The 23,528-nt window shown below is 36.8% G+C and overlaps 3 protein-coding genes across 4 annotated transcripts in view; 1 reads left to right on the forward strand and 2 right to left on the reverse strand.

Moving 5' to 3' along the window:
* LOC114340427 (uncharacterized) overlaps window positions 1-23,528 on the reverse strand; it is a 643,253-nt gene that overhangs the window by 499,821 nt on the left and 119,904 nt on the right. The window lies entirely within an intron of this gene.
* LOC114331213 (G-protein coupled receptor Mth2-like) overlaps window positions 1-23,528 on the reverse strand; it is a 680,964-nt gene that overhangs the window by 133,964 nt on the left and 523,472 nt on the right. The window lies entirely within an intron of this gene.
* The window catches only part of LOC126888708 (uncharacterized), a 66,979-nt gene continuing 60,227 nt past the window's right edge, over window positions 16,777-23,528 (forward strand). Inside the window, exon 1 of the mRNA XM_050657088.1 lies at window positions 16,777-17,347. Coding sequence (XP_050513045.1) covers window positions 16,777-17,347 — 571 coding nt within the window. The remainder of the gene's footprint in view (window positions 17,348-23,528) is intronic.

Here is a 23,528-nt window from a genome sequence, read left to right on the forward strand (position 1 = left end):
AAAAACAGCGCCGACGAAATAAGGTCGCGTGCAATTGATCGCGCGAAAAAAGATCGCGTCATGTTTTACATTATTAAAACCATCCAATTGGTTTTCAAAAAGGTTCTAAAGAAATTCTATTTGCATACTTTAACTTTATGCATTATGAGCCGATTAGTCTTGGAATTCCATCTAATTACTTTTTAATGTATTTTGGATGTATAAGAAGATGGGAAAAATAACGTATATCTAAATACTTTTTAATGTATTTTGGATGTGTAGGAAGATGGGAAATATAGGAGAATGGGAAATTATTTCATATGGTATTTTCAGGTTATTCAAGTGAATATACTTGAAAATTGAACAATTTTTAACATGAAGAAAGTATTTTTTTTGTTCTACGTGAATAATTTTAATATATGGATCTAAATTCAGAAAGGTACTTTCCTACACACTTTTTACAGGCTTAGGACTGTCAGCAAAAAACTGGCGTGTTTAAAAGTGTTTGCTCTTCCTAATCGGATATCGTTAAAAATGTACAGTAATAATAGTTCTATTTACAGTATATATTACATACAAACGAATACCAGGTACCAGTTTACCTATTTTTGGTATTTTCAGAGACCGGTAATTAGCATAATTGGTTCTTAGTAGAAAGTCGTTATGCAGATTAGTGAAGAATAAGTAGTTTAGATAAGGGCACCTTATTGTGTAGGTATTTATTAGGAATTCCATGAAGTCATTACGATAAGACATTATTGGAAATGCTAAAATAAATATTGTACAAAAGTTCTTTGTCTAATTGTGCGTTATTCACTAATGTGGTAATTATTATTCCATATTCGTGAAACGTACTTTTATTACTTTTTAATGTATTTTGGATGTATAAGAAGATGGGAAAAATATCGTATATCTCATTATTCATTAGCTTGTCGATTTGTCAAGATGGTCTTAACTTACGTAAAGAGTCAAAAAGGTGCCAATATGTTGGTGTATAATGGATATATCCATAGAAAGGAAAAAACGATTGATCAAAAGACAATTTGGAAGTGCGCTCAGTACAATAAGCATAAATGTACCGGGAGAGTTCACACAGTGGGAGATGAAGTAGTGAAAAGTACAAGTCACAACCACGTTGCCGATGCGTCAATATTAGAAGCAAAAAAGGCTTGTAACAGAATGAAAGAACTGGCTCATCAAGTTGAACTAACAACACAAGGAATCATAGCTACCGTTTCACAAGAAGTGTCTGTGGGTGCAACTGGGCAGCTACCTTCTATTTCATCCCTAAAGCGAACTATTCAGAACACACGCCAAAGAGTGGAAGCTATTCCGGCAAATCCAAGAAGCTTAACAGAGCTTATTATTCCGGAAGAATACACCAGAAACAATAACGGCGAACCGTTTCTTTTATTTGACAGTGGTCCAAACGAACAGAGAATTTTAATATTTTCCACTGAAAGAAATTTAACTTTGATGGCGAGCTGTGAACACTGGTATGCCGATGGAACATTCACATGTACTCCTCTATTGTTTGGTCAGCTGTATACAATACATGGCGTACAGTATAGCAACGTTATTCCAACTGTTTTTGCTCTACTTCCTAATAAAACTCAGGCAACATACACTCGACTCTTCCATGAATTAAAAACGTTACGACCAGGTTTACGTCCTCCCTCCCCGGGGCTGTATTTCTACCTCGACGACGGTGGGAGGGCCGAGTAACCGGTCGTGGTCCCTAAAACTGTGAGGGGAGCACGACCGATGAAACCAAGAACAGTCCCAGCGTCCAGCGACTGTGCACCGGGTGAGCGCCGGACACCGCCGCTGGACGCTAAAAGGCGTCGCAACTGAGGTGAGCAGTTGCGACGCCTTCGCCTTCAGCTATTGTATTTCACCTTCCAACTTCCCTACGACTACTGTAATCCCTAAAGTTATTCTCGCCCACTCCAGCATTGTTGCCGGAGGTCGAGGGGGAGCCCCACGCACCATGCTGGGGCTCTACGTCGAACTCCGATCACAAATCTTTATTCGAGAACTTTCTCGACATACCCACTGCGAGTAGTCGCCATGTCTTACCCCACCAAAGTACCTTTCCTACCACATATCCATTCCAAATCCCGCGTGACAGGGGAGGCAGCAGTTACGCGGAAATTCCAGGTAGCCTGTGAATACAGACTGCCACTGCGTCCGGAGGCAACCGTGATAAAAAGCCTAGAGGAGTAAACCTCAATAAAATAATCCCCACTATCACGGTGGAAGGCATCGTGCCAAAGATATGAGAGATGCGAGGGTTAGAGCATCGCAAACGATCCCTTCGGGATACCTGGCGACCTCCCGAAGTAATGCAGTCTTAGCGCGGTAAGGGCGCACTGCCGCGCCGGACATGTAACACGTCCCGACTCGTGGGACTTATATGGATACTACAAAAACAAAAAAAGAAATAGGAAAACAGGAAGATGACTACAGGCAAGTGAAAAAGGACGATGAATTAACCAAGAAACATGAGAATAGGGAAGAACAGCCGCAAGACGGCAGATCAGAAGAAGAGGAACAAAGAAGATTCGAAGAAGAAATGTTGGAGTGGCATAATAGGCAGCCAAAGATGAACAGGTCATGTACCCCAAAACACTCGACACTGGTAGGGGATGATATGGTAAAGGAAATCAACAAAGAAGAAGAGAAAGAAGAAGAAGATAAAGGGGAGAATGATTCTTCAGTGCAAATAGAAGAAGAGGAAGAAACAGAAGCCAAAAGGGAAAAAGAAGAGCAAAGGAATGTACAGTGGCAAGACACAGAAGAGAGCGTCTTGTCGGCTCTTCTGTTCGATGAGGCGGATAAAGAAGAAATAAAACAAAATAAAAAAAGGAAAGGGGATAGCCTCGAAATAAATGAAAAATTCAAGAAAGAGAAGCGAGAAGAAAGCCTAACATATTCCGAGGAAACCGAAAATGAGAGGATCCAAAGAAAGCTAAAGGAGGTACTAGAAATCCTAAATGCTAATGGATCCATAGAAGGAGAAAAAAAGGCGAAAGCGAGAAAGTTAATAGGGGAAATAACAACCATACAAAACAAGACTAGCCAAACCCAAAATCAAACGACACAAAGGGAGGAAGAAGACACGAAATGCGAACAATGTAAAATCAAAATAAAACAGGAAAGACAAAAAAAAGAAACGGAAAAAATATTAAGAGTCCTAAACGAAGGGGGGAACATTAATCATTTTAGTCAAATATACAAAAAGAAATGGGAAGAAAAAGTATACGAAAAAACAAAATGGGAACAGGGGGGCCTACAAGACACGATAGAGAAGAAGGAATGTTTGATAGTAACGAATAACGATATAAAAGAGGGAGGGGTAGAAAGCGCCATACGCACAATCAGGGAAGATGTTTATGAAATTATTGAAGGTTGTAAAGAGGGAAGCATTGAATATATAGAAAATGTGAAAAAAAGTTCCATGGCCACCGGAAAAAGGCTGTGGTACACGTACGTAGCAAAAACTAGGAAGCAAGGTATGTATGAAATGGCCGAGAGGGCCATGAAGAAAATCAAAGAGAGGGAAGAACCGCCGGAAACAATTCGTGTAATCATAAATAATGAAATAAATAAAGAAAACGTGCGGAAAGCCTTAGAATTCGTGGGTCGGGGAGAAAATATAACGTGGGAAATCGTGATTAGAGGGAAAGAAATGGATAAAGGGGCTAGACAAGAACATGAAGAGGCCCTTCTAATCAAAACTGGTGGGAAGAAATATACCGACGTCTTGAAGGAAATGAACCAAAAGATCGATATAGGAAAAATTGGAATTAAAGTAGACAGGATGAAGAAGACAGACGGGGGGGATATCCTCGTAAAATTAAAGGGGAAGGGAGCTGCTGAAAAGCTAAGAAAGGAAATGGATACTAGGATGTCCGGCATGAATATGGCAATTAGGAGAAAGGAGCATAATTTCACGATTACTAAACTGCACCCAGGGGTCACAGAAGAAATTTTGCACGATGCCATTAAGGTCTATACGGGAATACCCAAAGAAGAGGTAAGTATAAAAATGCTAAGAACAAATGGACAAGGGGAGCAGGTTGCCACCATAGCCGTGCGCCCTACAAAAGCGGAGGAGCTACGCAAATATAATGCGATAGTGATAGGCTGGGTGTCATGCCCTATAATGGAAAGATACACCCCCACAAGGTGTTACAAGTGTCTTCACTATGGACACAACACCTACGAATGTAAGGGGGAGAGCAGGGTAGCGTGCTGCTACAACTGCTTTAAAACGGGACATACTGCGGTACAGTGTAGCAGTGCGTCATACTGTCTAACCTGTAAAGAAGAGGGACACAGGATGGACCGTATGCAATGCCCAGCCTATAGGGCGTGGGTGTACGGCAGGGGAAGAAATGGGGAACTCCAGAAGGGTGAGTAATAAAAATAAAAATAGAAAGAACAGTGAAAAGGTGAGAGGTTGCTTTCTGGAGAACGGGAGTGGGCCCCTATACGGTCCACCAGTGAAACAGGAAGCCACCTCTCACAGAGTTTCGCGAAGAATAGACTCTATTGAAAATCAAACACCCCATTATTTTATCTATACAAATTTTGTTTATATATTTCATTTATTTATTTTATTTATTTCATTTTATTTATTCTCTTTACCTATTTATATAATTTATTTATTAAATAATTTTATTTATACAAATTTTAACTATTTTACCAACTTATTTATTTTATTTATATATATTTATTTATTTTTTGTAGTTTGTAGGAATTTTAATTCAGTAGAAAGACGCGAATCCGTTGCAGAAACGACCTCAGGGAACTGAACCAAAGTGGACCTCAAGGATCAACCTGGTATACGGATTTTGCAGGTAAACGTGGGCAGGGCGCGTCGAGCGCACGACCTTGTCCTCGCAAAAGCCTGCAAGCTAGACATAGACCTGCTCATCGTCCCCGAACCAAACATAAAGATTACGTCGGGCGGTGGTTGGGTTCAAGACAATGGAAAGAACGTGGCGGTGTTCATTAGAAATAGGGATGTGGGAGTGCAGAGCATTGTCAGGGGGGGGAATCATATCCTCATCGGGTTGAAGGGTTTCAGCCTCCTGGCATGCTACATATCTCCGAACATCCCTATGATGAGATACGAAGCCATCGTTGATGAAATAATGAGCACCGCCATAAGCGAAAAAGAAATATTGATCGCCGGGGACATTAATGCGAAGTCCAGATTATGGGGTTCCCCCATAAACGACAAAAAGGGGGAACTATGGAATGAATGGATAGCCCAGGCTGGCCTCCAAGTATTAAACAACGACAAACCTACATTCGTAAGGGGGGCCAGCCAATCACATATTGACGTCACGTTCGCAAGCGAAGGGCTATCCAGAAAGGTGCACGGATGGGACGTCCTCGACGATCAATTATTTACCTACCACCGTTACATACAATATGAGATAAAGGTTAAAGGGGGATTAAAACGGACGATAGGTCACACAGAATCATACTTCAATAAAAGCAAGTACCTATCGGAGGTCAGAAAAATAAACGAAGAAGAGATTTCTGACCTTGACCAACTGAGAAGAGCTTTACAAAATGCAGCAAAGTTGGCCACCGTTAAGAAGAAAAATGATAAAAAATCCCCCTACTGGTGGACGGATGAGATAGAAGGTTTACGGGAGAGATGCCTCAGAGCTCGAAGGATTTACACGAGAAGCCAGGGCAACCTCGAGCTCAAAGAAATATATAAAGACTTAAAGAAAACATTAAATAATAAAATAAAACGAGAGAAAAAGGAAAAGTGGCAGACCCTGATAAAAGCACTGGACGAGGATATATGGGGCGACGCATACAGGATTACAATGAAAACCTTGAAGATAATGGCCCCATATAGACTCGACGAAGACCAGCGGATGAAATCAGCTGAGCTCCTCTTCCCCACTAAGGAACCACAGAATTTTATTAAGGTATTTCCTACCATGGTCGAGGAGTTCACGGAAGAGGAAATAAAAACCGCTGGTCAGGAAATGAAGACAGGGAAAGCTCCCGGCCCTGACGGGCTGCCACCAGAGGCAATAAAGATTATAGCAACAGAGAAACCAGGTTTGATCAGAAAAATATGTAATGAGTTACTGCAGAAACAAGAGTTTCCCAGGGACTTAAAGGAAGCGAACTTGGTTCTACTCCTAAAGCCTGGGAAACCCCCTGATTCACCAACTTCTTATCGGCCAATATGCCTCCTGGACTGTCTTGGTAAATTCTATGAAGGACTTGTCAAGAGGAGGCTGGAGGGCATGTTGGAAGATAAGACAGTTTTATCTAGTCAACAATATGGGTTTAGAAAAGGTAGATCGACAGTCGATGCCGCTACCTGGATAAGGGATGCGGCTAAGACAAGCAAGAAAAGATGGGTGGTCCTTGTTCTGTTGGACATAAAAAACGCTTTTAATTCAGCAAACTGGGGCCTCATAGTGAACCGAATAGGCGAATGTGGTGCTCCGGAATATTTGTCCAACATAATTAAGGACTATCTATCTGAGAGATCCGTATGCATATCGAAGAAGAAAAAGAAACAAATGACCGCGGGAGTACCCCAGGGGTCAGTCCTGGGACCCTTACTTTGGAATATATTATATAACGGGGTACTAGAAATTCACAAGAGAACAGGAGTTAGAGCGATAGCATACGCGGACGATCTAGCCTTACTGGTGGAAGATGATATGAGTCGGGGTATAACGGAAAAAGTAAATAAAGCTATAGAGAAGACCGCGGCGTGGATAGAGAAAAACGATTTAAAGTTAGCAGTAGAAAAGACAGAAATAATAATCTTGAGGGGACCAAGAAAAAGAGATGATACAGTTTTCAGATATCAAGGTTCCGAAATAAGACCCCAACGGACAGTAAGGTATTTAGGTATAACTTTGGATGAGAGATTGACATTTGGACAACATGTGATAGAAGCATGTCGAAAGGCGGAGGAGAGGACCTCAACGCTGAATAAACTAATGCCAAATATAGGGGGGCCCGGATCCCAGAAGAGGCTAATGATGTTACAATCAATATTATCCATAATATTATACGGGGCCCCAGTGTGGCATGAGGTCCTCCGGATGAAAAAGTATAAAGACATGCTTCTGAGGGCTCAAAGGAAACCCCTGATCAGAGTGTGCAGCGCGTACAGGACTGTATCAACCATTGCTTTACAGGTAGTGGCTGGTTCTCTGCCGGTGCACATCCTGGCCAGGGAGAGAGTCCAAATGTACCGAAGGGGCAACGGGGCGATAGGTTCAGGACCACTGGAGAAAGCTAGAAGTTTAGAGACGTGGCAGAGGGAATGGGCAGCCGAAGTCGGAAGGGCCGCCTGGACGAGATCCCTGATCCCGGATGTAGTGAGGTGGTACGGATGTCGGCATCGGCGCGTCAACTACTACTTTACACAGTTTCTGACGGGGCATGGATCGTTTCGACAATATACCCACCGTATTGGGAAAACTAGGGACGATCTATGTCCCGAGTGTGGTGTGGTGGATGACGCGCGGCATGTCGTGTTCGTATGCCCTGCCTATCGCGCGGGGCGTACCGAACTGCAGCTGGGCCTGGGATCTCCACTAGGCGAGCCTCATGAGCTGATCGATAGAGCTATCGACAGCAAACGAGACTTTGAGCTGATCATTGCCTTCGTCACAAAGACAATAAAGCACAAAGAAGAGAAAGAGAGGCGGCTGCAAGCGGGATGACCGCTTTATATTTATTTTCTTAAAATGTGTTTGTGTTGTGATCGGGCAACCAGCGGGGGGCGGACCCTTTACATCCAAACCACGCTGACTGCCCATTTTTATTTTTATTTTTTTATTTACTTATTTTACTTTTTCATATTTTTAGTTATTTATTTTATCGTATTTTATTTATTTACCTCTTTAATTTTATTTACATAAGTTAATATTTCTTTCCAACAATTTTTATTTTTGGTTTTTCCTGTCTATGTGTTCTATCTTTTCTTTCTTCACTGTCCTTTATTTTTTCTTTCCTTTTTCGTTATGTCTTTTCTCTTTCTTTTCTCTTCTCTCATTTTATCTCTGCTCTTTTCTTCTCTTTTTTCACTCTCGTTTAGTCCTTTGTGTTATGTCTTGTATCGTTTTACCATCGACTGTCCCATTTTAATTTCCGAACTGAATGGGTGGATGAGTAAGCTTACATAGATGAAAGTATGAATGATTGGAGTTGAATGAGAGAAAGTATGAAGGAGCGGACGAGAAAGAGTGCATAGATGAAAGTATGAACGACTGGAGTTGCTCGTAACTGCCAACTGACATCTTCTGGCTGTTTTTATCCGGGATTGGGGGCCTCCTTGTCGCCCTACCTGCGCACGGGTTGCGCCAGACGGTCGCTACGCTGACTGGCCTGGTGCGGGGCGTGGGCGGGGGGTCGACCCGGGGGCCAACTGATTCATGGAATGCACGCTAGGAGTGCCGGAGGGGAGATATGAGTAAGGTCGACGGGTCAGATATGCTCGCTAAGAGCGGTCCCAGACCCGTCGGCTGGAGAAAAGAGGGGGTGGGTTTAGTCGGTAGGCGGCCCGTGATACAGATAGGACGGACCGAATCCGACACACCTGGGACACCTTCCCAGACGGTCTTGAGAAGATTCCCACCTCCCAAAAAAAAAAAAAAAAAAAAAAAAAAAAAGGTTTACGTCCTACAACAATAATGGTGGATTATGAAAAAGCAGCAATTAATGCTTTACAACAAGAGTTTCCTGAAGTCAGAATCCGTGGATGTTTCTTTCATTTCACACAATGTTTGTGGAGAAACATGCAAGGTACAGGACTGCAACAAGTTTATACAGAAGACGCGAATTTTGCTCTACATCTGCGACAATTGGCAGCCCTAGCCTTCGTACCTGAAGTAGATGTTGTTGCAACATTCGGAGAGCTACTGGACAGCGAGTTTTACACTCAAAATGAAAATTTACTAACACCTTTAATAAACTACTTTGAGGATGTATGGATAGGCAGATTGGATCGACGACAACAAAGAAGACCGCCAATGTTTCCAAGGAATCTTTGGAATTGCTTCGAATTTATAGAGGAAGATCTACCGCGTACTAATAATGCTGTCGAAGGTTGGCACAACAGCTTCTCCTCGATATTAAATGCAGCACACCCAAATCTATGGAAGTTTATTACGGGGCTAAAGAAAGAAGAGAGTTTAAATCGATTAAAAGTGGAGCAATACATAGCTGGAAACCAACAACCTCAAAAAAAAATTTATAAAGATACAGCGCGGCGAATAAAAACGATTTGTTTGCAATACGGGAACCGGCCAAATCTAGAATATTTAAGAGGAATTGCCCAAAATTTTCAACTGCAAGTATAAAAAACTAAAAAACAATTAAAACAAAAAATTAAAAAAAACAAAAAAAAAATAAAAATTAAAAAAACACAAAAAAATAAAAATAAAAAAAAAAAATAAAAATTAGAAAAAAATAAAAAAATTGAAATTAAAAAAACTTTTAAACACGCCAGTTACTAACTGCCAGTCCTAAGCCTGGATAAAGTGTGAAGGAAAGTTAAAGTATGCAAATCTGTTATTAATATAAATGTATTCTTTAACTATGATATCTTCAATAAGTACTCACCAGTGACAATGTATTAATGAAATTGTGCTTGTTATATAATTTTTAACCACAATATCATTATTTTATTTGGGAAATTTTATTTTAATAAAGATGGTAGCCCTTAACCTACCCTATCTATATGTAGTATATACCCTGTAAAATATATTAAGCTTATATTAAAACTTACTCTTAAATAACCAAGGGTAAATTTTGCGACATTGCCAAGTCGTGAAATAATACCTCTAGGTACTTTCCCTACAACATTTACAGTTAAAATTACCTTAATTCGACCATTAAATTGGTCGAACATTTTACATGATCAATTTCAAATAGGATTATTTACTTCCAATTATTTTCCTATTATTTAAAGTGGAAAATAAAACTAAAGTCATTTAGAAGTCAATATTGGGTTGACGAAATATTTTTTACCAATAGGTTAAAATGACTAATAAGAAAATATTTAACTGTTTGGGTCATTATTTAACAGCAATCCTTTAGTTCTATTGCATCATCTAAATCTGACCTAAGCCTGGATTAAGTGTGAAGGAAAGTTAAAGTATGCAAATGAAAACATATTTTCTGACGCGATCTTTTTTCGCGCGATCAATTGCACGCGACCTTATTTCGTCGGCGCTGTTTTTTCGCCGGCGACCTTTTGATACGCGCTCAAATGTGCGCGACATTTTTTCGCTCGACCAATTGTTGGCGACCTTTTTTCGTAGATCCTTCTGCGACACCACAAGCCTCAGAATGAATTATACGTCGAATCGAATAAGTTGAGGAGGCGAGAGCTGTTTGTCTTAACTTGGCCATGGAGAATTATATCTGTATAATTGAATTTATTAATTTCCATGTACCTATTCTAATATATAGATAGCTTAATGCTATGGAATGCACCCTATCCTCCCTGCTATGGCATGCTGGACGAGCCATACAGCCTGTTGTAGTCAACACCCCGAAGTATGAGCGGGAATGTAAAGTGTACTAATATTCATACGCTTATGAAACGCACCTGGCGGATCATAAGGCCTTCACATTTTATTCTTTTTCAACTAGTCTTGAGTGAAATGTCTTTAATCTTTCCTATCGGCCTCTCTTGGCTACCTCTTGTTCTTCCGACCCCGAATGGCTATTAGGTTTCCGAGGGCAGACCGGTCACTATATTTCATTCTACTACATACCTACTCTTCACCGAGTGATTGCCAGTATAAGCAATCCCCCACTTACTGACCAACGGCTTCGGGTGGATGAGTTGGTAAGTGGCAGGGCACTCCTTTGTCCTGAGACTGAGAAATCGGTCTCGAAGGCAGATGAACCCCACAGAATGGTCAACGGTATAAGGATGCAGAAAGCAACGGGAAACCACTGCATTAAAGACTCGTGGAGTATCCCTAGAAATCGTCATGGCTCACAGAAATGGCAATCAACAACCTACTAATCATGGCTCTCGAATGCCAAGATTCGACAGGGGAAGAAACAACAGTAACGACAGGGCTTCCCAGGCCGTTAGTCAGCGAAATACCTGTTCACTAAATATATACAAATCCACCTACAAAATCGCTACATGTAATGTAAGAAGTATGTATGAACCTGGGAAACTGAAGAATATACAGCAAGAGATGATGCAACTAGATATCGATATATTAGGAATAAGCGATACAAGATGGGTCAGCTCTGGCGAACTCAATACAGACAATGGACGAATCTATTACTCTGGAAGCAGCGACACCCAACACAGATATGGAGTTGCTATGATCCTCAGCGAAAAAGTAACGAGATCAGTAACAGGCTTCGTTCCGATGTCCGAAAGAATAATAATGTTGCAGCTATTGACAACCCATGGAAAAATGAACCTAATCCAGATTTATGCGCCAACTGCTGACAAAAATGAAGAAGAAATAGAAAACTTTTATAGCTAACTCCAAAAAACATTACATCTCACAGCATCTAGAGACATAACAGTGATCATTGGTGATTTCAACGCAAAAATTGGCGAAGGAAAATGCTACCCTAATGTAGGACCATATGGACTTGGCGAACGAAACGACAGAGGGGATCGCCTAATAGAATTTTTCCAGGAGCATAATGTTATAGCAGCAAATACATTCTTTAAATTACCTAAGCGACGCCTTTATACATGGAAATCACCAGCTGACAAAGACCACAAAATTGTCAGAAATCAAATTGACTACATCCTAATAAAGCACAGATATCGAAACTCAATTCAGGCAGTAAAGGCATATCCAGGAGCAGACGTATCTTCTGATCACAGTCATCTTATTGCTAGGTTTCAACTTCAACTAAAAAAGACGCAAAAAAGCCGCAACAATAATAAACTTAACATACAGAAACTAAAGTCAGAAGAAACAAAAGAAAATCTGAAACACAAAATCAACACAAATCTAGACAGAAACCCAGGAAAAAATTGCAACGTAGAACAGCAGTGGCAATTCTTCAAAACCTCTATATTACAGTCAAGTAAGAAAGTACTTACTACAACCAAATGTAAGAAAGAAGAATGGATGACGGACGAAATTTTAGAGTTGATGAATGAAAGAAGAAAAAACAAAACCATTAATAAGACCCACTATAAACAGCTTCAAAACCAAATAAGAAGAAAAATTAGGGAGGCTAAAGAAACCTACTTCGCTGAAAAATGTAAAGAAATAGAAGAACTGCAAAACACATATGACAACTTCAACCTACATACAAAAGTCAAGGAACTAGCCAGAATAGGAAATAGAAGAACCTCAAATATATTGCTCGACAAAAATGGAAATATTATAATGTAGACAGAACGAAAAATACAACGATGGAAAGAGTATATCGAGGAACTATTTCATGACCAGAGAGAAGCTAGTACATCCATAGATAGCCAAACGGGAGATGTAGGCCCAGAGATAACCAAATCAGAGGTTAGTCAGGCAATAAACTCTATGAAAACCAATAACTCTGCTGGTCCAGATGAATTACCTAGCGAGCTGATAAATTTGGTCAACGAGAAAAACCTGGACATAATAGTAGAACTGTTTAACGCTATATGTACTACGGGAATCATCCCTAGAGAAATGTTAGTTGACATCAGCATTTGTGTGTTTACCAAAGAAAGTGAATGCCAAAGAGTGCAGTGACTATCGAACCATAAGCTTAATGTTACATACCTTGAAAATTCTGTTGATAATTATCCATGCCAGCATACACTCTAAACTGGAGCTAGATATTAGTGACACTCAATATGGGTTCCGCAATGGTATGGGTACCAGAGAGGCATTATTCTTCTTCAACATGCTGACACAGAGATGTTTGGATATTAACCATCCTCTTTACGTCTGTTTTATAGACTACAATAAAGCGTTTGATAAAGTAAAACATGATCGACTCATGGAAATCCTAAAAAATAAAAACCTAGATGAAAGAGATTTAAGACTAATAACACACCTCTATTACAATCAGCGAGCAATAGTAAGAATTGAAAAAGAAACATCTGAAGAAATGGAAATAAAGAGAGGAGTCAGGCAAGGCTGCATACTATCACCTCTATTATTTAACGCTTATTCTGAAGAGGTAATACGAGAAACTCTGGAAGATGAAACAGTCGGCATAAGAGTAAATGGAGTCTTAGTTAACAACATCATAAATGCAGATGATACAGTAATAATAGCCGATAGTTTACAAGACCTGCAAAGACTCATGAGTAAAATAGTAAGGTGTAGTAGGGAGTACGGACTCTCTCTCAATATTAAAAAGACGAAGTTTATGAAAATTAGTAAAAACAACCATAATACTAACAAAATCTTGATAGTAGAGGGCCAGCATATCGAAAGAGTAAAAAAGTACACTTATTTAGGAACGCTTATAGCAGACTATAATGACTACACTGCTGAAATAAAAGTCAGAATCGAAAAAGCACGTTCTAATTTTATAAAAATGAAAAAGGTCCTATGTAGCAAAGATTTAACATTAGCTCTTAAAGTACGCCTAACAAAATGTTACGTCTACAGTGTACTATACTATGGAGTGGAATCATGGACGTTAAATGTAGAGACAATTAGACGACTCAACGCCTTTGAAATGTGGACCTATAGAAGAATTATGAGGGTTTCCTGGGTACATAGAGTTACGAACAATGAAGTACTGAGAAGAATAGGTAAAGAGAAGGAAGTTGAACTTACAATTAAAGAAAATAAGCTACACTATCTCGGACATGTGATGCGGGGCGAGAAGTATGGCATCCTACGACTCATAATGCAGGGAAAGATAGATGACAGAAGAAGCATCGGAAGAAGACGAATTTCATGGTTGAAGAACCTGAGAGAATGGTTTGGATGCAGCTCAAAACAACTATTTAGAGCTACTACCTCAAAAATTAAAATAGCTATGATGATTTCCAACCTCCGTAGCGGAGATGGCACCTGAAGAAGATAGCTTAAGACCTTTATTTTGACTGCATTACAGAATTTGAAATTGGTATTTAAAAGATTCATGCTGATTATAAGGATAAGGGCATAGACGCAAAATTTCGGCTGCAATGCTTTAAATGCAATAATTTTTTTTCGAATGCTGAGAAAAACTAATAAATATTTTTGAAAAATTTAAACGCAGAATGAAAAATTTCATAATTACCGAGGGCCAAAAGTCCCTTAGAATAAACAAAAAGTTTCTTTTGAAAATGAGATATTTGAAATTAAAATCACTCTAAATTTTCTCTTTTTTTCTCACCCCTGTAATTTATTAAAATAAACATTATAGAAATTTTCAGGGACTTTCGACCCCCGGTAGTGACGTAATCTTTCATTCTGCGTTTAAATGCGAATTGCCATGATGGTTATGGTTGCCAACTTTCTTGGAGGAGATGGCATATGAAGAAGAAGAAGAAGAGATATACGCTCTGCCGAGACAGCTGTAGTGAAAATAAATTGTAATAAATTTAAATAAATGAGTTTCCATCAAATAAAGGTCAAAGACATCACTTATCTAAAAATTTCATTATCAACCACTATTTGTAACAAAAGATTAAGCTTTTCCCTGCCTATGTTTCAACCTTGTTAAAAAGCAACAATCGTAAAAAGCCAGAGACGAATAGCTACTCGTAAAAGTTGATAAAAAATTTTACACGATCTGTTGAGTAGGACGATTTTTTTTGTAATTGGCGTAATGACGGGTTTATTCCATAAATTAGAAAGATAAAGAGGCTCAATTCGACAAAAAACGTTGTTTACGAGTGAACAACCAATAAATTTTGTCTAAGAGACCCTTAAAAAATGTGTCGCGAAACGGTGAGTCTGCGGCTCGAGAAGACGAGCCCTATGATTTATTTGCTAGATATTTGTCGAATTTATTTTAATTATTATAAATGGCTTTAATCTTAAGATATTTTTAATTATCTTTTTAACTTTACTATTTTTTTGCATTATTGACATTTTATGGTTATGCAATTGTTCTGCTTTCGGTGCAATGTTAGATCGTCGAATGTTATGTTTGGTCTCAACTACTATATAGGGTAGAAGCTTGGACTCTGAAAGCCCAATCGTCCTTCAAAAGCAAAGAAGTAGCGATTTTTTTCTAATTTATTAGTGCTGTAGAAAAAATAAATGTGATTCGTGGTATAAAATTTTAATTCGTAAAAAAGGCCTTTTCATGCATATCAATTACCTACTATAATTGATTTATTTTGGTTATATTTGGCAATGTACAACCAATTAGTAACTCAGTGAAAAACAGAGTAAAATATAAAAGCATTGTATATGTTATGGACAAAGTGATTATGTTAGCCATTATGTATAATGCCCGGTCATTATTAATAATGACTAACTTCAGCGGGCAATTTGATAACTTTTTACAATTTATCATATTGTCTGGTCATTATGAAAAATGCTATACTATGGCCGGGCAATGTGATAAATCGGTGTTCTTAGTAAATCATGCGATCTTCAGCAGCGAATCAACGCGCTGTATCCAAGGTTACAGTCACCGAAGCACGTCGGCCATTATTTATAAATCATATTGCAGTTGAATGTTAGTAATGGTATATACGACAAGTGGTTTGTTTGTGACATTTCTTTGTTAATTCTTTGTTTATAAAGTATTGCATAGTGAACTATGGAAAAAGAAGAACCATTAAGTGATATGAAAAATCGATTTAACAATCGGTTAACTGAATTAGTTTCAGTAAAAAGTCAAAATTCACAAATTTTCACAAAAACAGCATACATGGAAATGATACAGAAGGTAAAAAACTCTAAAAGTAAACAGACAAATAAAACGCCGAGTGATTATCAGCGCTTACGAAGATTCTACGTTATGACGATTAGAGAAGTAGAAAAATTGATTGTTCCTGTGAAAGAAGATAACGTAATTAAATACTACGTCCATACAGAAGAAATATTTGATACATTGCGCGATCTTCATATTACTATCGGGCATGGTGGTAGAAACCGAATGGAGAAGGAAGTACATTCTAAATTTAAAAATATTACAAGGGAGATGATTGTTATCTATTTAAATTTATGCATGACCTGTCAGAAAAAACATAATGTTCCAAAGAAAGGCTTGGTGGTGAAACCAATATTGAGCAAGGAAATGAATTCAAGATGCCAAGTCGATTTAATCGATATGCAGTCACAAGCCGATGGCTGTTATAAATTTGTGCTTGTTTATCAAGACCATCTTATCTTTGTCCAACTTCGACCTCTTACAAGTAAAAGAGCAGAAGAAGTATCGCATGTACTTTTGGATATTTTCACAATATTTGGGGCGCCGAGTGTGCTTCATAGTGATAATGGCACATAATTCGCTATCCACATTATCAAAGAGCTGTGTAGCATGTGGCCCAAGTTAAAAATGGTACATGGCAAACCCAGGCATTCTCAGAGTCAAGGATCTATAGAAAGAGCCAATCAAGACGTAGAGAATATGCTTAGTTCGTGGTTAGAAGACAACAATACAAACAAATGGTCTGAAGGCTCACGTTTTGTTCAACTAATGAAAAATAGAGCTCATCACACTGGTATAGGTTGTAGTCCATATGAAGCCATGTTTGGCACAAAGTTGAAAGTTGGTTTAAAAAGCTCTCTACCCCAAGAAGTTCTGACTGTTGTTAATTCGGAGGAAGACTTAGAGGTCCTGTTCAAAAATCAAGAGGCTGGGCTATCTACAGAACCGGATATAATACAAAATAATAATATAAATATGGACTCTTCAATAATGTTGCCCGAATCAAGTTCATCTCATGTTCAAAATTCATCTCGTGAATCTAGTCAAGTTCCAGAATTTTTAACAAATGCGGTAGAAACGGCTATTGTAGTTAATTTAGAAAATAATGAAAATCTGGATTCCAATATAGATATTAGAATAAACGATGTAAGGAAGAAAAGAAAATTGGCTTTGACGAATCTAGAAAAACAAGCAGAGAAGATGTTAAAATTTTCCAATTCCAAATATCCATCGGCTAAACTAGGTAACACAGTTAGGATACGAGTGCCAGATGTGGACCGAGCTCGTAGTGATCAAAGAAATCTACTAGCTATCGTGACAGAGATAACTGAAAAAAAAAAGCTTTACAAACTAGGCACAAAATATGGCACACTAAATCAGTTATATTCAAGAAACCAGTTTACCGTTTGTAAAGAAAAGTTTATCTCCATAGAAGAGATTCCAGACACTGAGATATCTCTTAGAGAATGCGCAAGAAAATCTTCTAACTGTGGGGGACAAGGATACAGTAGGTGCGGTTGTAAAGGTGGGTGTAAATCTGATAAGTGTAAGTGTCGTAAAGAAAAAAAAATATGTAACTCCAAGTGTCACCATAGTGGAACATGTTTCAACAAATAGTTATGTATTGTAAATCATTCATACAAAATAAATTTCGATGATGCACGCAAAGGTGGTAAGTGTATTTTTATTTAAAATTGAGTTTGATTTAGAAGAAAAACGATTTAATTTCTCACTGGCCGCTTTGTGTGTTACCATCGATTTCGGTCATTAGAAAAAAATGCAAATAAAAACACAGAATTCTTTTTTTGGTTTCCTCAATTACCGTTAATACGTATTATATTTTTTATGTATACTTATTCATTAAATGTACTCATGTGCCATTTCACAGAAGACTGCAAGACTGTTTTCATTAGTGTATAAGAAATATTTTAGTTTTTACTACATACTTGATTGTATCAAAATAAATATATTTCATATTTAATAAAAATAAAAGTAGTTTTAATCATCCTGTCTAGTAGATGCCAAGCATTATACATAATGCCCGGGCAATATGATGAATTTAATAGTATTTATTATATTGACCGACAGTATTGGGCATTTTTTATATAGCCCGGGCATTATGAAAAATGACCAATTAATCATATGGTCCATAACATATATATCCCACCCCAGCCCAGGATCCAACACTTAAATTTAGACAAAAAATCTTAAACTTGAATCAAATACAAAAAACAACCAAAGCAAACGCCCGTATTGAACACACAATCTTCCGGTCTGGTGAGTATTCATAAATATGTGCACACCATGTTTTAAACAAATACATTTACAGCAGGATTTGCTTGTTCAACCGAATCTTGCGCTATTGTAACGTTTTTGTGCTAAAATTGTTAACCGCGTAATGGAGTACAATCGCTAATGAACTGATTTATTAGCTGTGAACAATAACGAGATTATTTCATACATAAATCATTTTATTTGTTACAATTGGATGGTGAAATTTTGTTGATATTTCGGGAAAAAGACCTTTAGGAGTTTCATTTCGGAAGTAATTATAAATTAAACATTTTTTAAAATCACAAACAAATGGTTTATAATAACTCTTCCGCTAATAATCTGCGTAGTTGATGCAGTTAACTAAAATAAAAAAAAAATGTGTGTGTATTTGTACGCACGTAAGAAGTTTATATGTGATTTCAACGAAATTGATAAACATATGTACTTTTAACAGTTTATTTATATTTTATTTAAATATTAAACTAATTTTAATACTTACTACTTTCCAAAAATTTTTATTAAAACAATACCAAAAATTAAAAAGATAGAAGAATAAAACACACAAAAACACGTTGAAAAATGCCACAAGAAATGATTTCTGAACAATAATTGTTGGCAAAAATCTTAAATAAATATGCATTTTCTGAAAAAAAAAATTATATAACAAAAATATACTTACTTGAGAAAAAAACCGGTCCTGGTAAAGAGACAGTGAGGTCGATTTAAATCCGCTCCGCAAAAAAACTTCAAATACTGAAGCTTTGCGAGCAGAAAAATCACCAAATTATTTGCAAAGTGTAAATAAGTGAGTTAAGAAACTTACAGTGTAAATTTAAAAAGAATATTGAAATAAAATAATTACAGTCATAGTCAAGTTTTTTGGCACTGATAAGAAGTCAAGGTCCTATGGGTGGACTAGCCGAAGCTGCTTTCAGCAGTGGTAATTACTAATAAATTGATTTAATTATAATTAAGGTACTTCGGTATCTATCAATCGAAAAATACAGAGTCGGCTTTCTGAACGAAAACAAGAAGATATTGAAGAATAAGAAGATATTGAAGAATAAGAAGATATCGAAGAATAAGAAGATATTGAAGATAAGAAGAAGACATTGTTGATAAATCTAATTTATTCAAGTGAACATTAATTGTTGATATAAATAAATAAATAAGATATTAAATGGTATTTAAATAGTTTTATAATTAAAGTAAAAAATTGAATAATATATAAATATTTTGTAATTAAAGTAAAAAATTTAATTAATTTGATTTAATCAAGTAGGTTTTAATTTGATTTAATATTTGTATTTATAAATACATACCTACTTTAATAATTTGAATAGGAAGAAAGATGGCGGATGGTAATGATAGCATTAATGAGGACGGTAAAAGAAAAAGCAAAGAGGAGCCAGATATATTTAGCAGGAGTAGAAAAGTGAACCGAACACCAGACAGGTCGAAACCATCAACGAATGAAACCAGCAGCCAGAACGAAATGATGGAACTAATGAGACAATTAGCAAGCGATAACAAAAAGAAAAACAAGGACCTGGAAGATATAAAAAATACAATGGGTAATATGATTGAGGAACTAAAAGAAATTAGGAAGGAAAATAATGAATACAAATTGCAAATGAAAGAAATAATAAGAGAAAATGAAAATCTAAAGAAAGAAATGGCTACGATGAAACAAAAAATAGATAAAATAGAAATAACCTTGGAAGCATGTCAGAAAGAAAAGAAGAAAAATAACCTAATAATGAGAGGCTTACCACTAGACACAATAGGAACAGAGCAAATAGAGAACTTCATAGAAGCAAAAATGGGAGTAAAATCAGAAATAAATAGGGTACAAAAGATAAATGAAACAATGTGTGTTATAGAATGTAAAAAATTCGAAGATAAAATGAAAATACTGAAAGCCAAGGGTAAACTAATGAGCTATAAACAACATAGAGTATATATAGAATGTGACCTAACATTAAAAGAGATAGAAATACAAAGAAACCTTAGGAAGATAGCAGCAGAGGAAAAGACTAATGGGAAAAGGACAAAAATTGGATATGGATTCATAATTATTGAAGGCATTAAGTGGAAATGGAACCAAAAAACAAGCCGGATAGAAAAAGTAACATACAATACAGAACCAACTTGTTCAAAAAACTAGCTGTAGAAAACACAATGATGGACCGAGAAACAAAACAGGCAAAGAACAGGGACATGACCAGATTTAAAGATAATAACACAAACGTAAGGAAAAACAAACTGAAGTACAACTTAAACATAGAAAAGAACAGAACAATTTTGAAAATGGCATCATGGAATGTAAGAGGTATAAATGGGAAAGAAATAGAACTGGGGGAAGAAATTAGAGATAAGAACATTGAAATAGTAACTATAACAGAGACAAAGAAAAAAGGAAGAGGATCAATAACATTAGAAAACGGAATGTTACTAATATACAGTGGAGTGGAAGAAACGAAGAGAGCTCAGGCAGGAGTAGCGTGCCTGATTAAGAAGGAGAGTATCAACAAAGTAAAAAATTGGATATATTACAACGAACGTATACTAAGAGTAGACATATATATGGATACAGAGGAAACCAATACAAACCTAATCATATGCTATGGACCAGATGAAGACGCAACAAAAAACGAAAAGAATGAGTTCTGGGACAAATTACAAGAAGTGATAAATGATTGTACAGAGAAAATGGTGATCACAGGAGACATGAACAGTAGAGTGGGGAAAGAAGCAGAAAAATGGAACAATGTCATCGGACCGTATGGGGAGGAAAAAATAAACAAAAATGGAAAATTACTACTTGAATTCTGTCTAGACAATAACCTGGTGATTATGAACACACACTTCCAACATAAAAGGATACACAAGATCACAAGAGAAGTCAAATCAAGAGACGAACAATCAATTATAGACTATACTATAGTGCAAAAAACAGAGAAGAACTGGATAAGAGACGTAAGGGTGAAAAGGAGTTATGAAATTGGTAGTGACCACTATCTACTAGAAACCACATTCAAAAGCAAAAGAAAAGAAATAAAAAGAAATGAGAACATAAACAGAGAACACAAAGAAATAATAAAAATTTATAAACTAAGGGAAGAAACAACGAAAATAAGATACACAGAAGGGCTAGAGAAAGAAATAGACAATGAACATATAATAACAGAAACAATAGAAGAAGAATGGGGAAAATTTAAAAATGCGATGATAAAAACAGCTAAATCAACATGTGGAACTACAAGAAATAACAACAGAGGGAAACGAACGTCTTGGTGGAACGATGAAGTGAAAAGAGAAATAAAAGAAAAGAAGAAATTATGGAAAGAATACATACAAGACAAAACACAACAAAAATATGAAAATTATAAGAGAAAAAGAACAAAAGTTAAAGAGATAGTTAGGAAAGAGAAAAAGAAAAGTTGGGAAAAATTCGGAGAAAAAATGGAAGAAAACAGCACAGAAAACGTAAAATTATTTTATAGAACACTGAAAAACCTAAGAAGCAACAAAGAAACGAAACTGAAACAAATAATGAACAAGGAAGGAATAATAATAAATGACGATAAAACAATAATGGAAAGATGGAGGGAACATTTCCAGCTGTTACTGAATGGAAATCAAGTGAACACAATGGAGAAGGAAAGCCACATAAAGAGAGTATCCATAAGAAACACGGAAAATTCAGAAACTATAGAAAAAGAAGAACTAGAAGAAGCAATAAGAAAGATAAAGATTGGAAAAGCACCAGGAAGCGATGAAGTAGCACCAGAAATGATGAAATATATAGGAATAAAAGCAAAAGAAAAATTGTTATACATATATAACCTAATATGGAAGAGAAAAGTAATACCCAGAGAATGGACAAATGCAGTAATTATACCTATATACAAAAAAGGAAACACAAGAGACTGTAAGAACTATAGAGGTATATCACTACTATGTGTAGCAGCAAAAGTATACGAAACCATAATAGAAAGGAAAATCAGAAAAGAAATAGAACATAAATTAGAGGACGTACAAAGTGGATTCAGGAAAGGACACAACACACAAGACCATATATTTACCATGCAACAAGTAATAGAAAAAGCATTAAAGAAAAATAGAGAAATATACCTGAGCTTTATAGACATGGAAAAAGCCTTCGACTCAGTCAAAAGAAAAGATATATGGGAAAGCCTAAAGAAGAAGGAAGTAAGCGAAGAACTGATAGAAGCAACAAAGAGTATATACATGAAAACAACAAATACAGTAAGAATGTTAAATATACAGTCAGAACCATTTGAAACAACTCAAGGAGTTAGACAAGGGGGAAGTCTCAGCCCAGTGCTATTCATAAATGTAATAGATGAGATAGTGAAAGAATGTAAGAAAACTTTCAAGAAATACTGCATCGGTTGGAACAGAATGCAAATGATAAACGCTGAGATGTGTATATTTGCAGACGACATAGTATTAATTGCGGAAACAGCAGAAAAACTGAAATACAACTTAGAGAAATGGAACCTAGAAGCAAGCAAATACAACTTAAACGTAAACAAAGAGAAGACTCAGATAATGAAAATATCAAGGAAACAAGGGACGGAAGATCAAATAGAAATAATGATAGACCAACATCAATTAATACAGACAAATTCATACAAATACTTAGGAACAGTAATCAACAACAAAGGAGACATAGAGGACGATCTTAACAACAGAATGGAAAACACAGGAAAACTATTCCAAGCACTAAATAGAGGATTCCTTAATAACAAAGAAATATCAACAAAGACCAAGATGACAATATACAAAACAATATATAGACCTACGGTGACATATGGAGCAGAAAATTGGATATTAAACAAAAGACACCAGAGCAGAATACAGGCAGCAGAGATGAAATACCTCAGAAGAACGATAGGAGTAAAAAGAACAGATAGAATCAGAAATGAAGAAATAAGAGAAAGACTCAAAATCAAGCCGATACTCGACACAATCAAGAAGAAAAAATTGGCATGGTTCGGACATCTAACCCGGATGGACAATGATAGACAAGTGAAAAGAGTGTGGGAAGCCAAACCAATAGGTAAGAATAGAAGAGGAAGGCCCATCAAAGAATGGAACAGTGACATTTCGCAGATACTGCAGAGTAAGGGTAAGACTTGGCAGGAAGCAACACAGATGGCATCCAATAGGAAGGAATGGAGAAAGTTCGTTAAGAGCTAGGACAATTCAGAAGATTGTAAAATATTGTAATTTATTGAATTGTAATTTAATGAATTGTATTATAAATGGCCCTACACCGAAAGGTACTAATGGGTCTACTGATTAAGTAAAGTAAAGTATTATATTGACCGACAGTATTGGGCATTTTTTATATAGCCCGGGCATTATGAAAAATGACCAATTAATCATATGGTCCATAACATATATATCCCACCCCAGCCCAG

This window comes from Diabrotica virgifera, chromosome 7 (assembly GCF_917563875.1).
Source record: "Diabrotica virgifera virgifera chromosome 7, PGI_DIABVI_V3a".
Lineage (NCBI taxonomy): Eukaryota > Metazoa > Arthropoda > Insecta > Coleoptera > Chrysomelidae > Diabrotica > Diabrotica virgifera.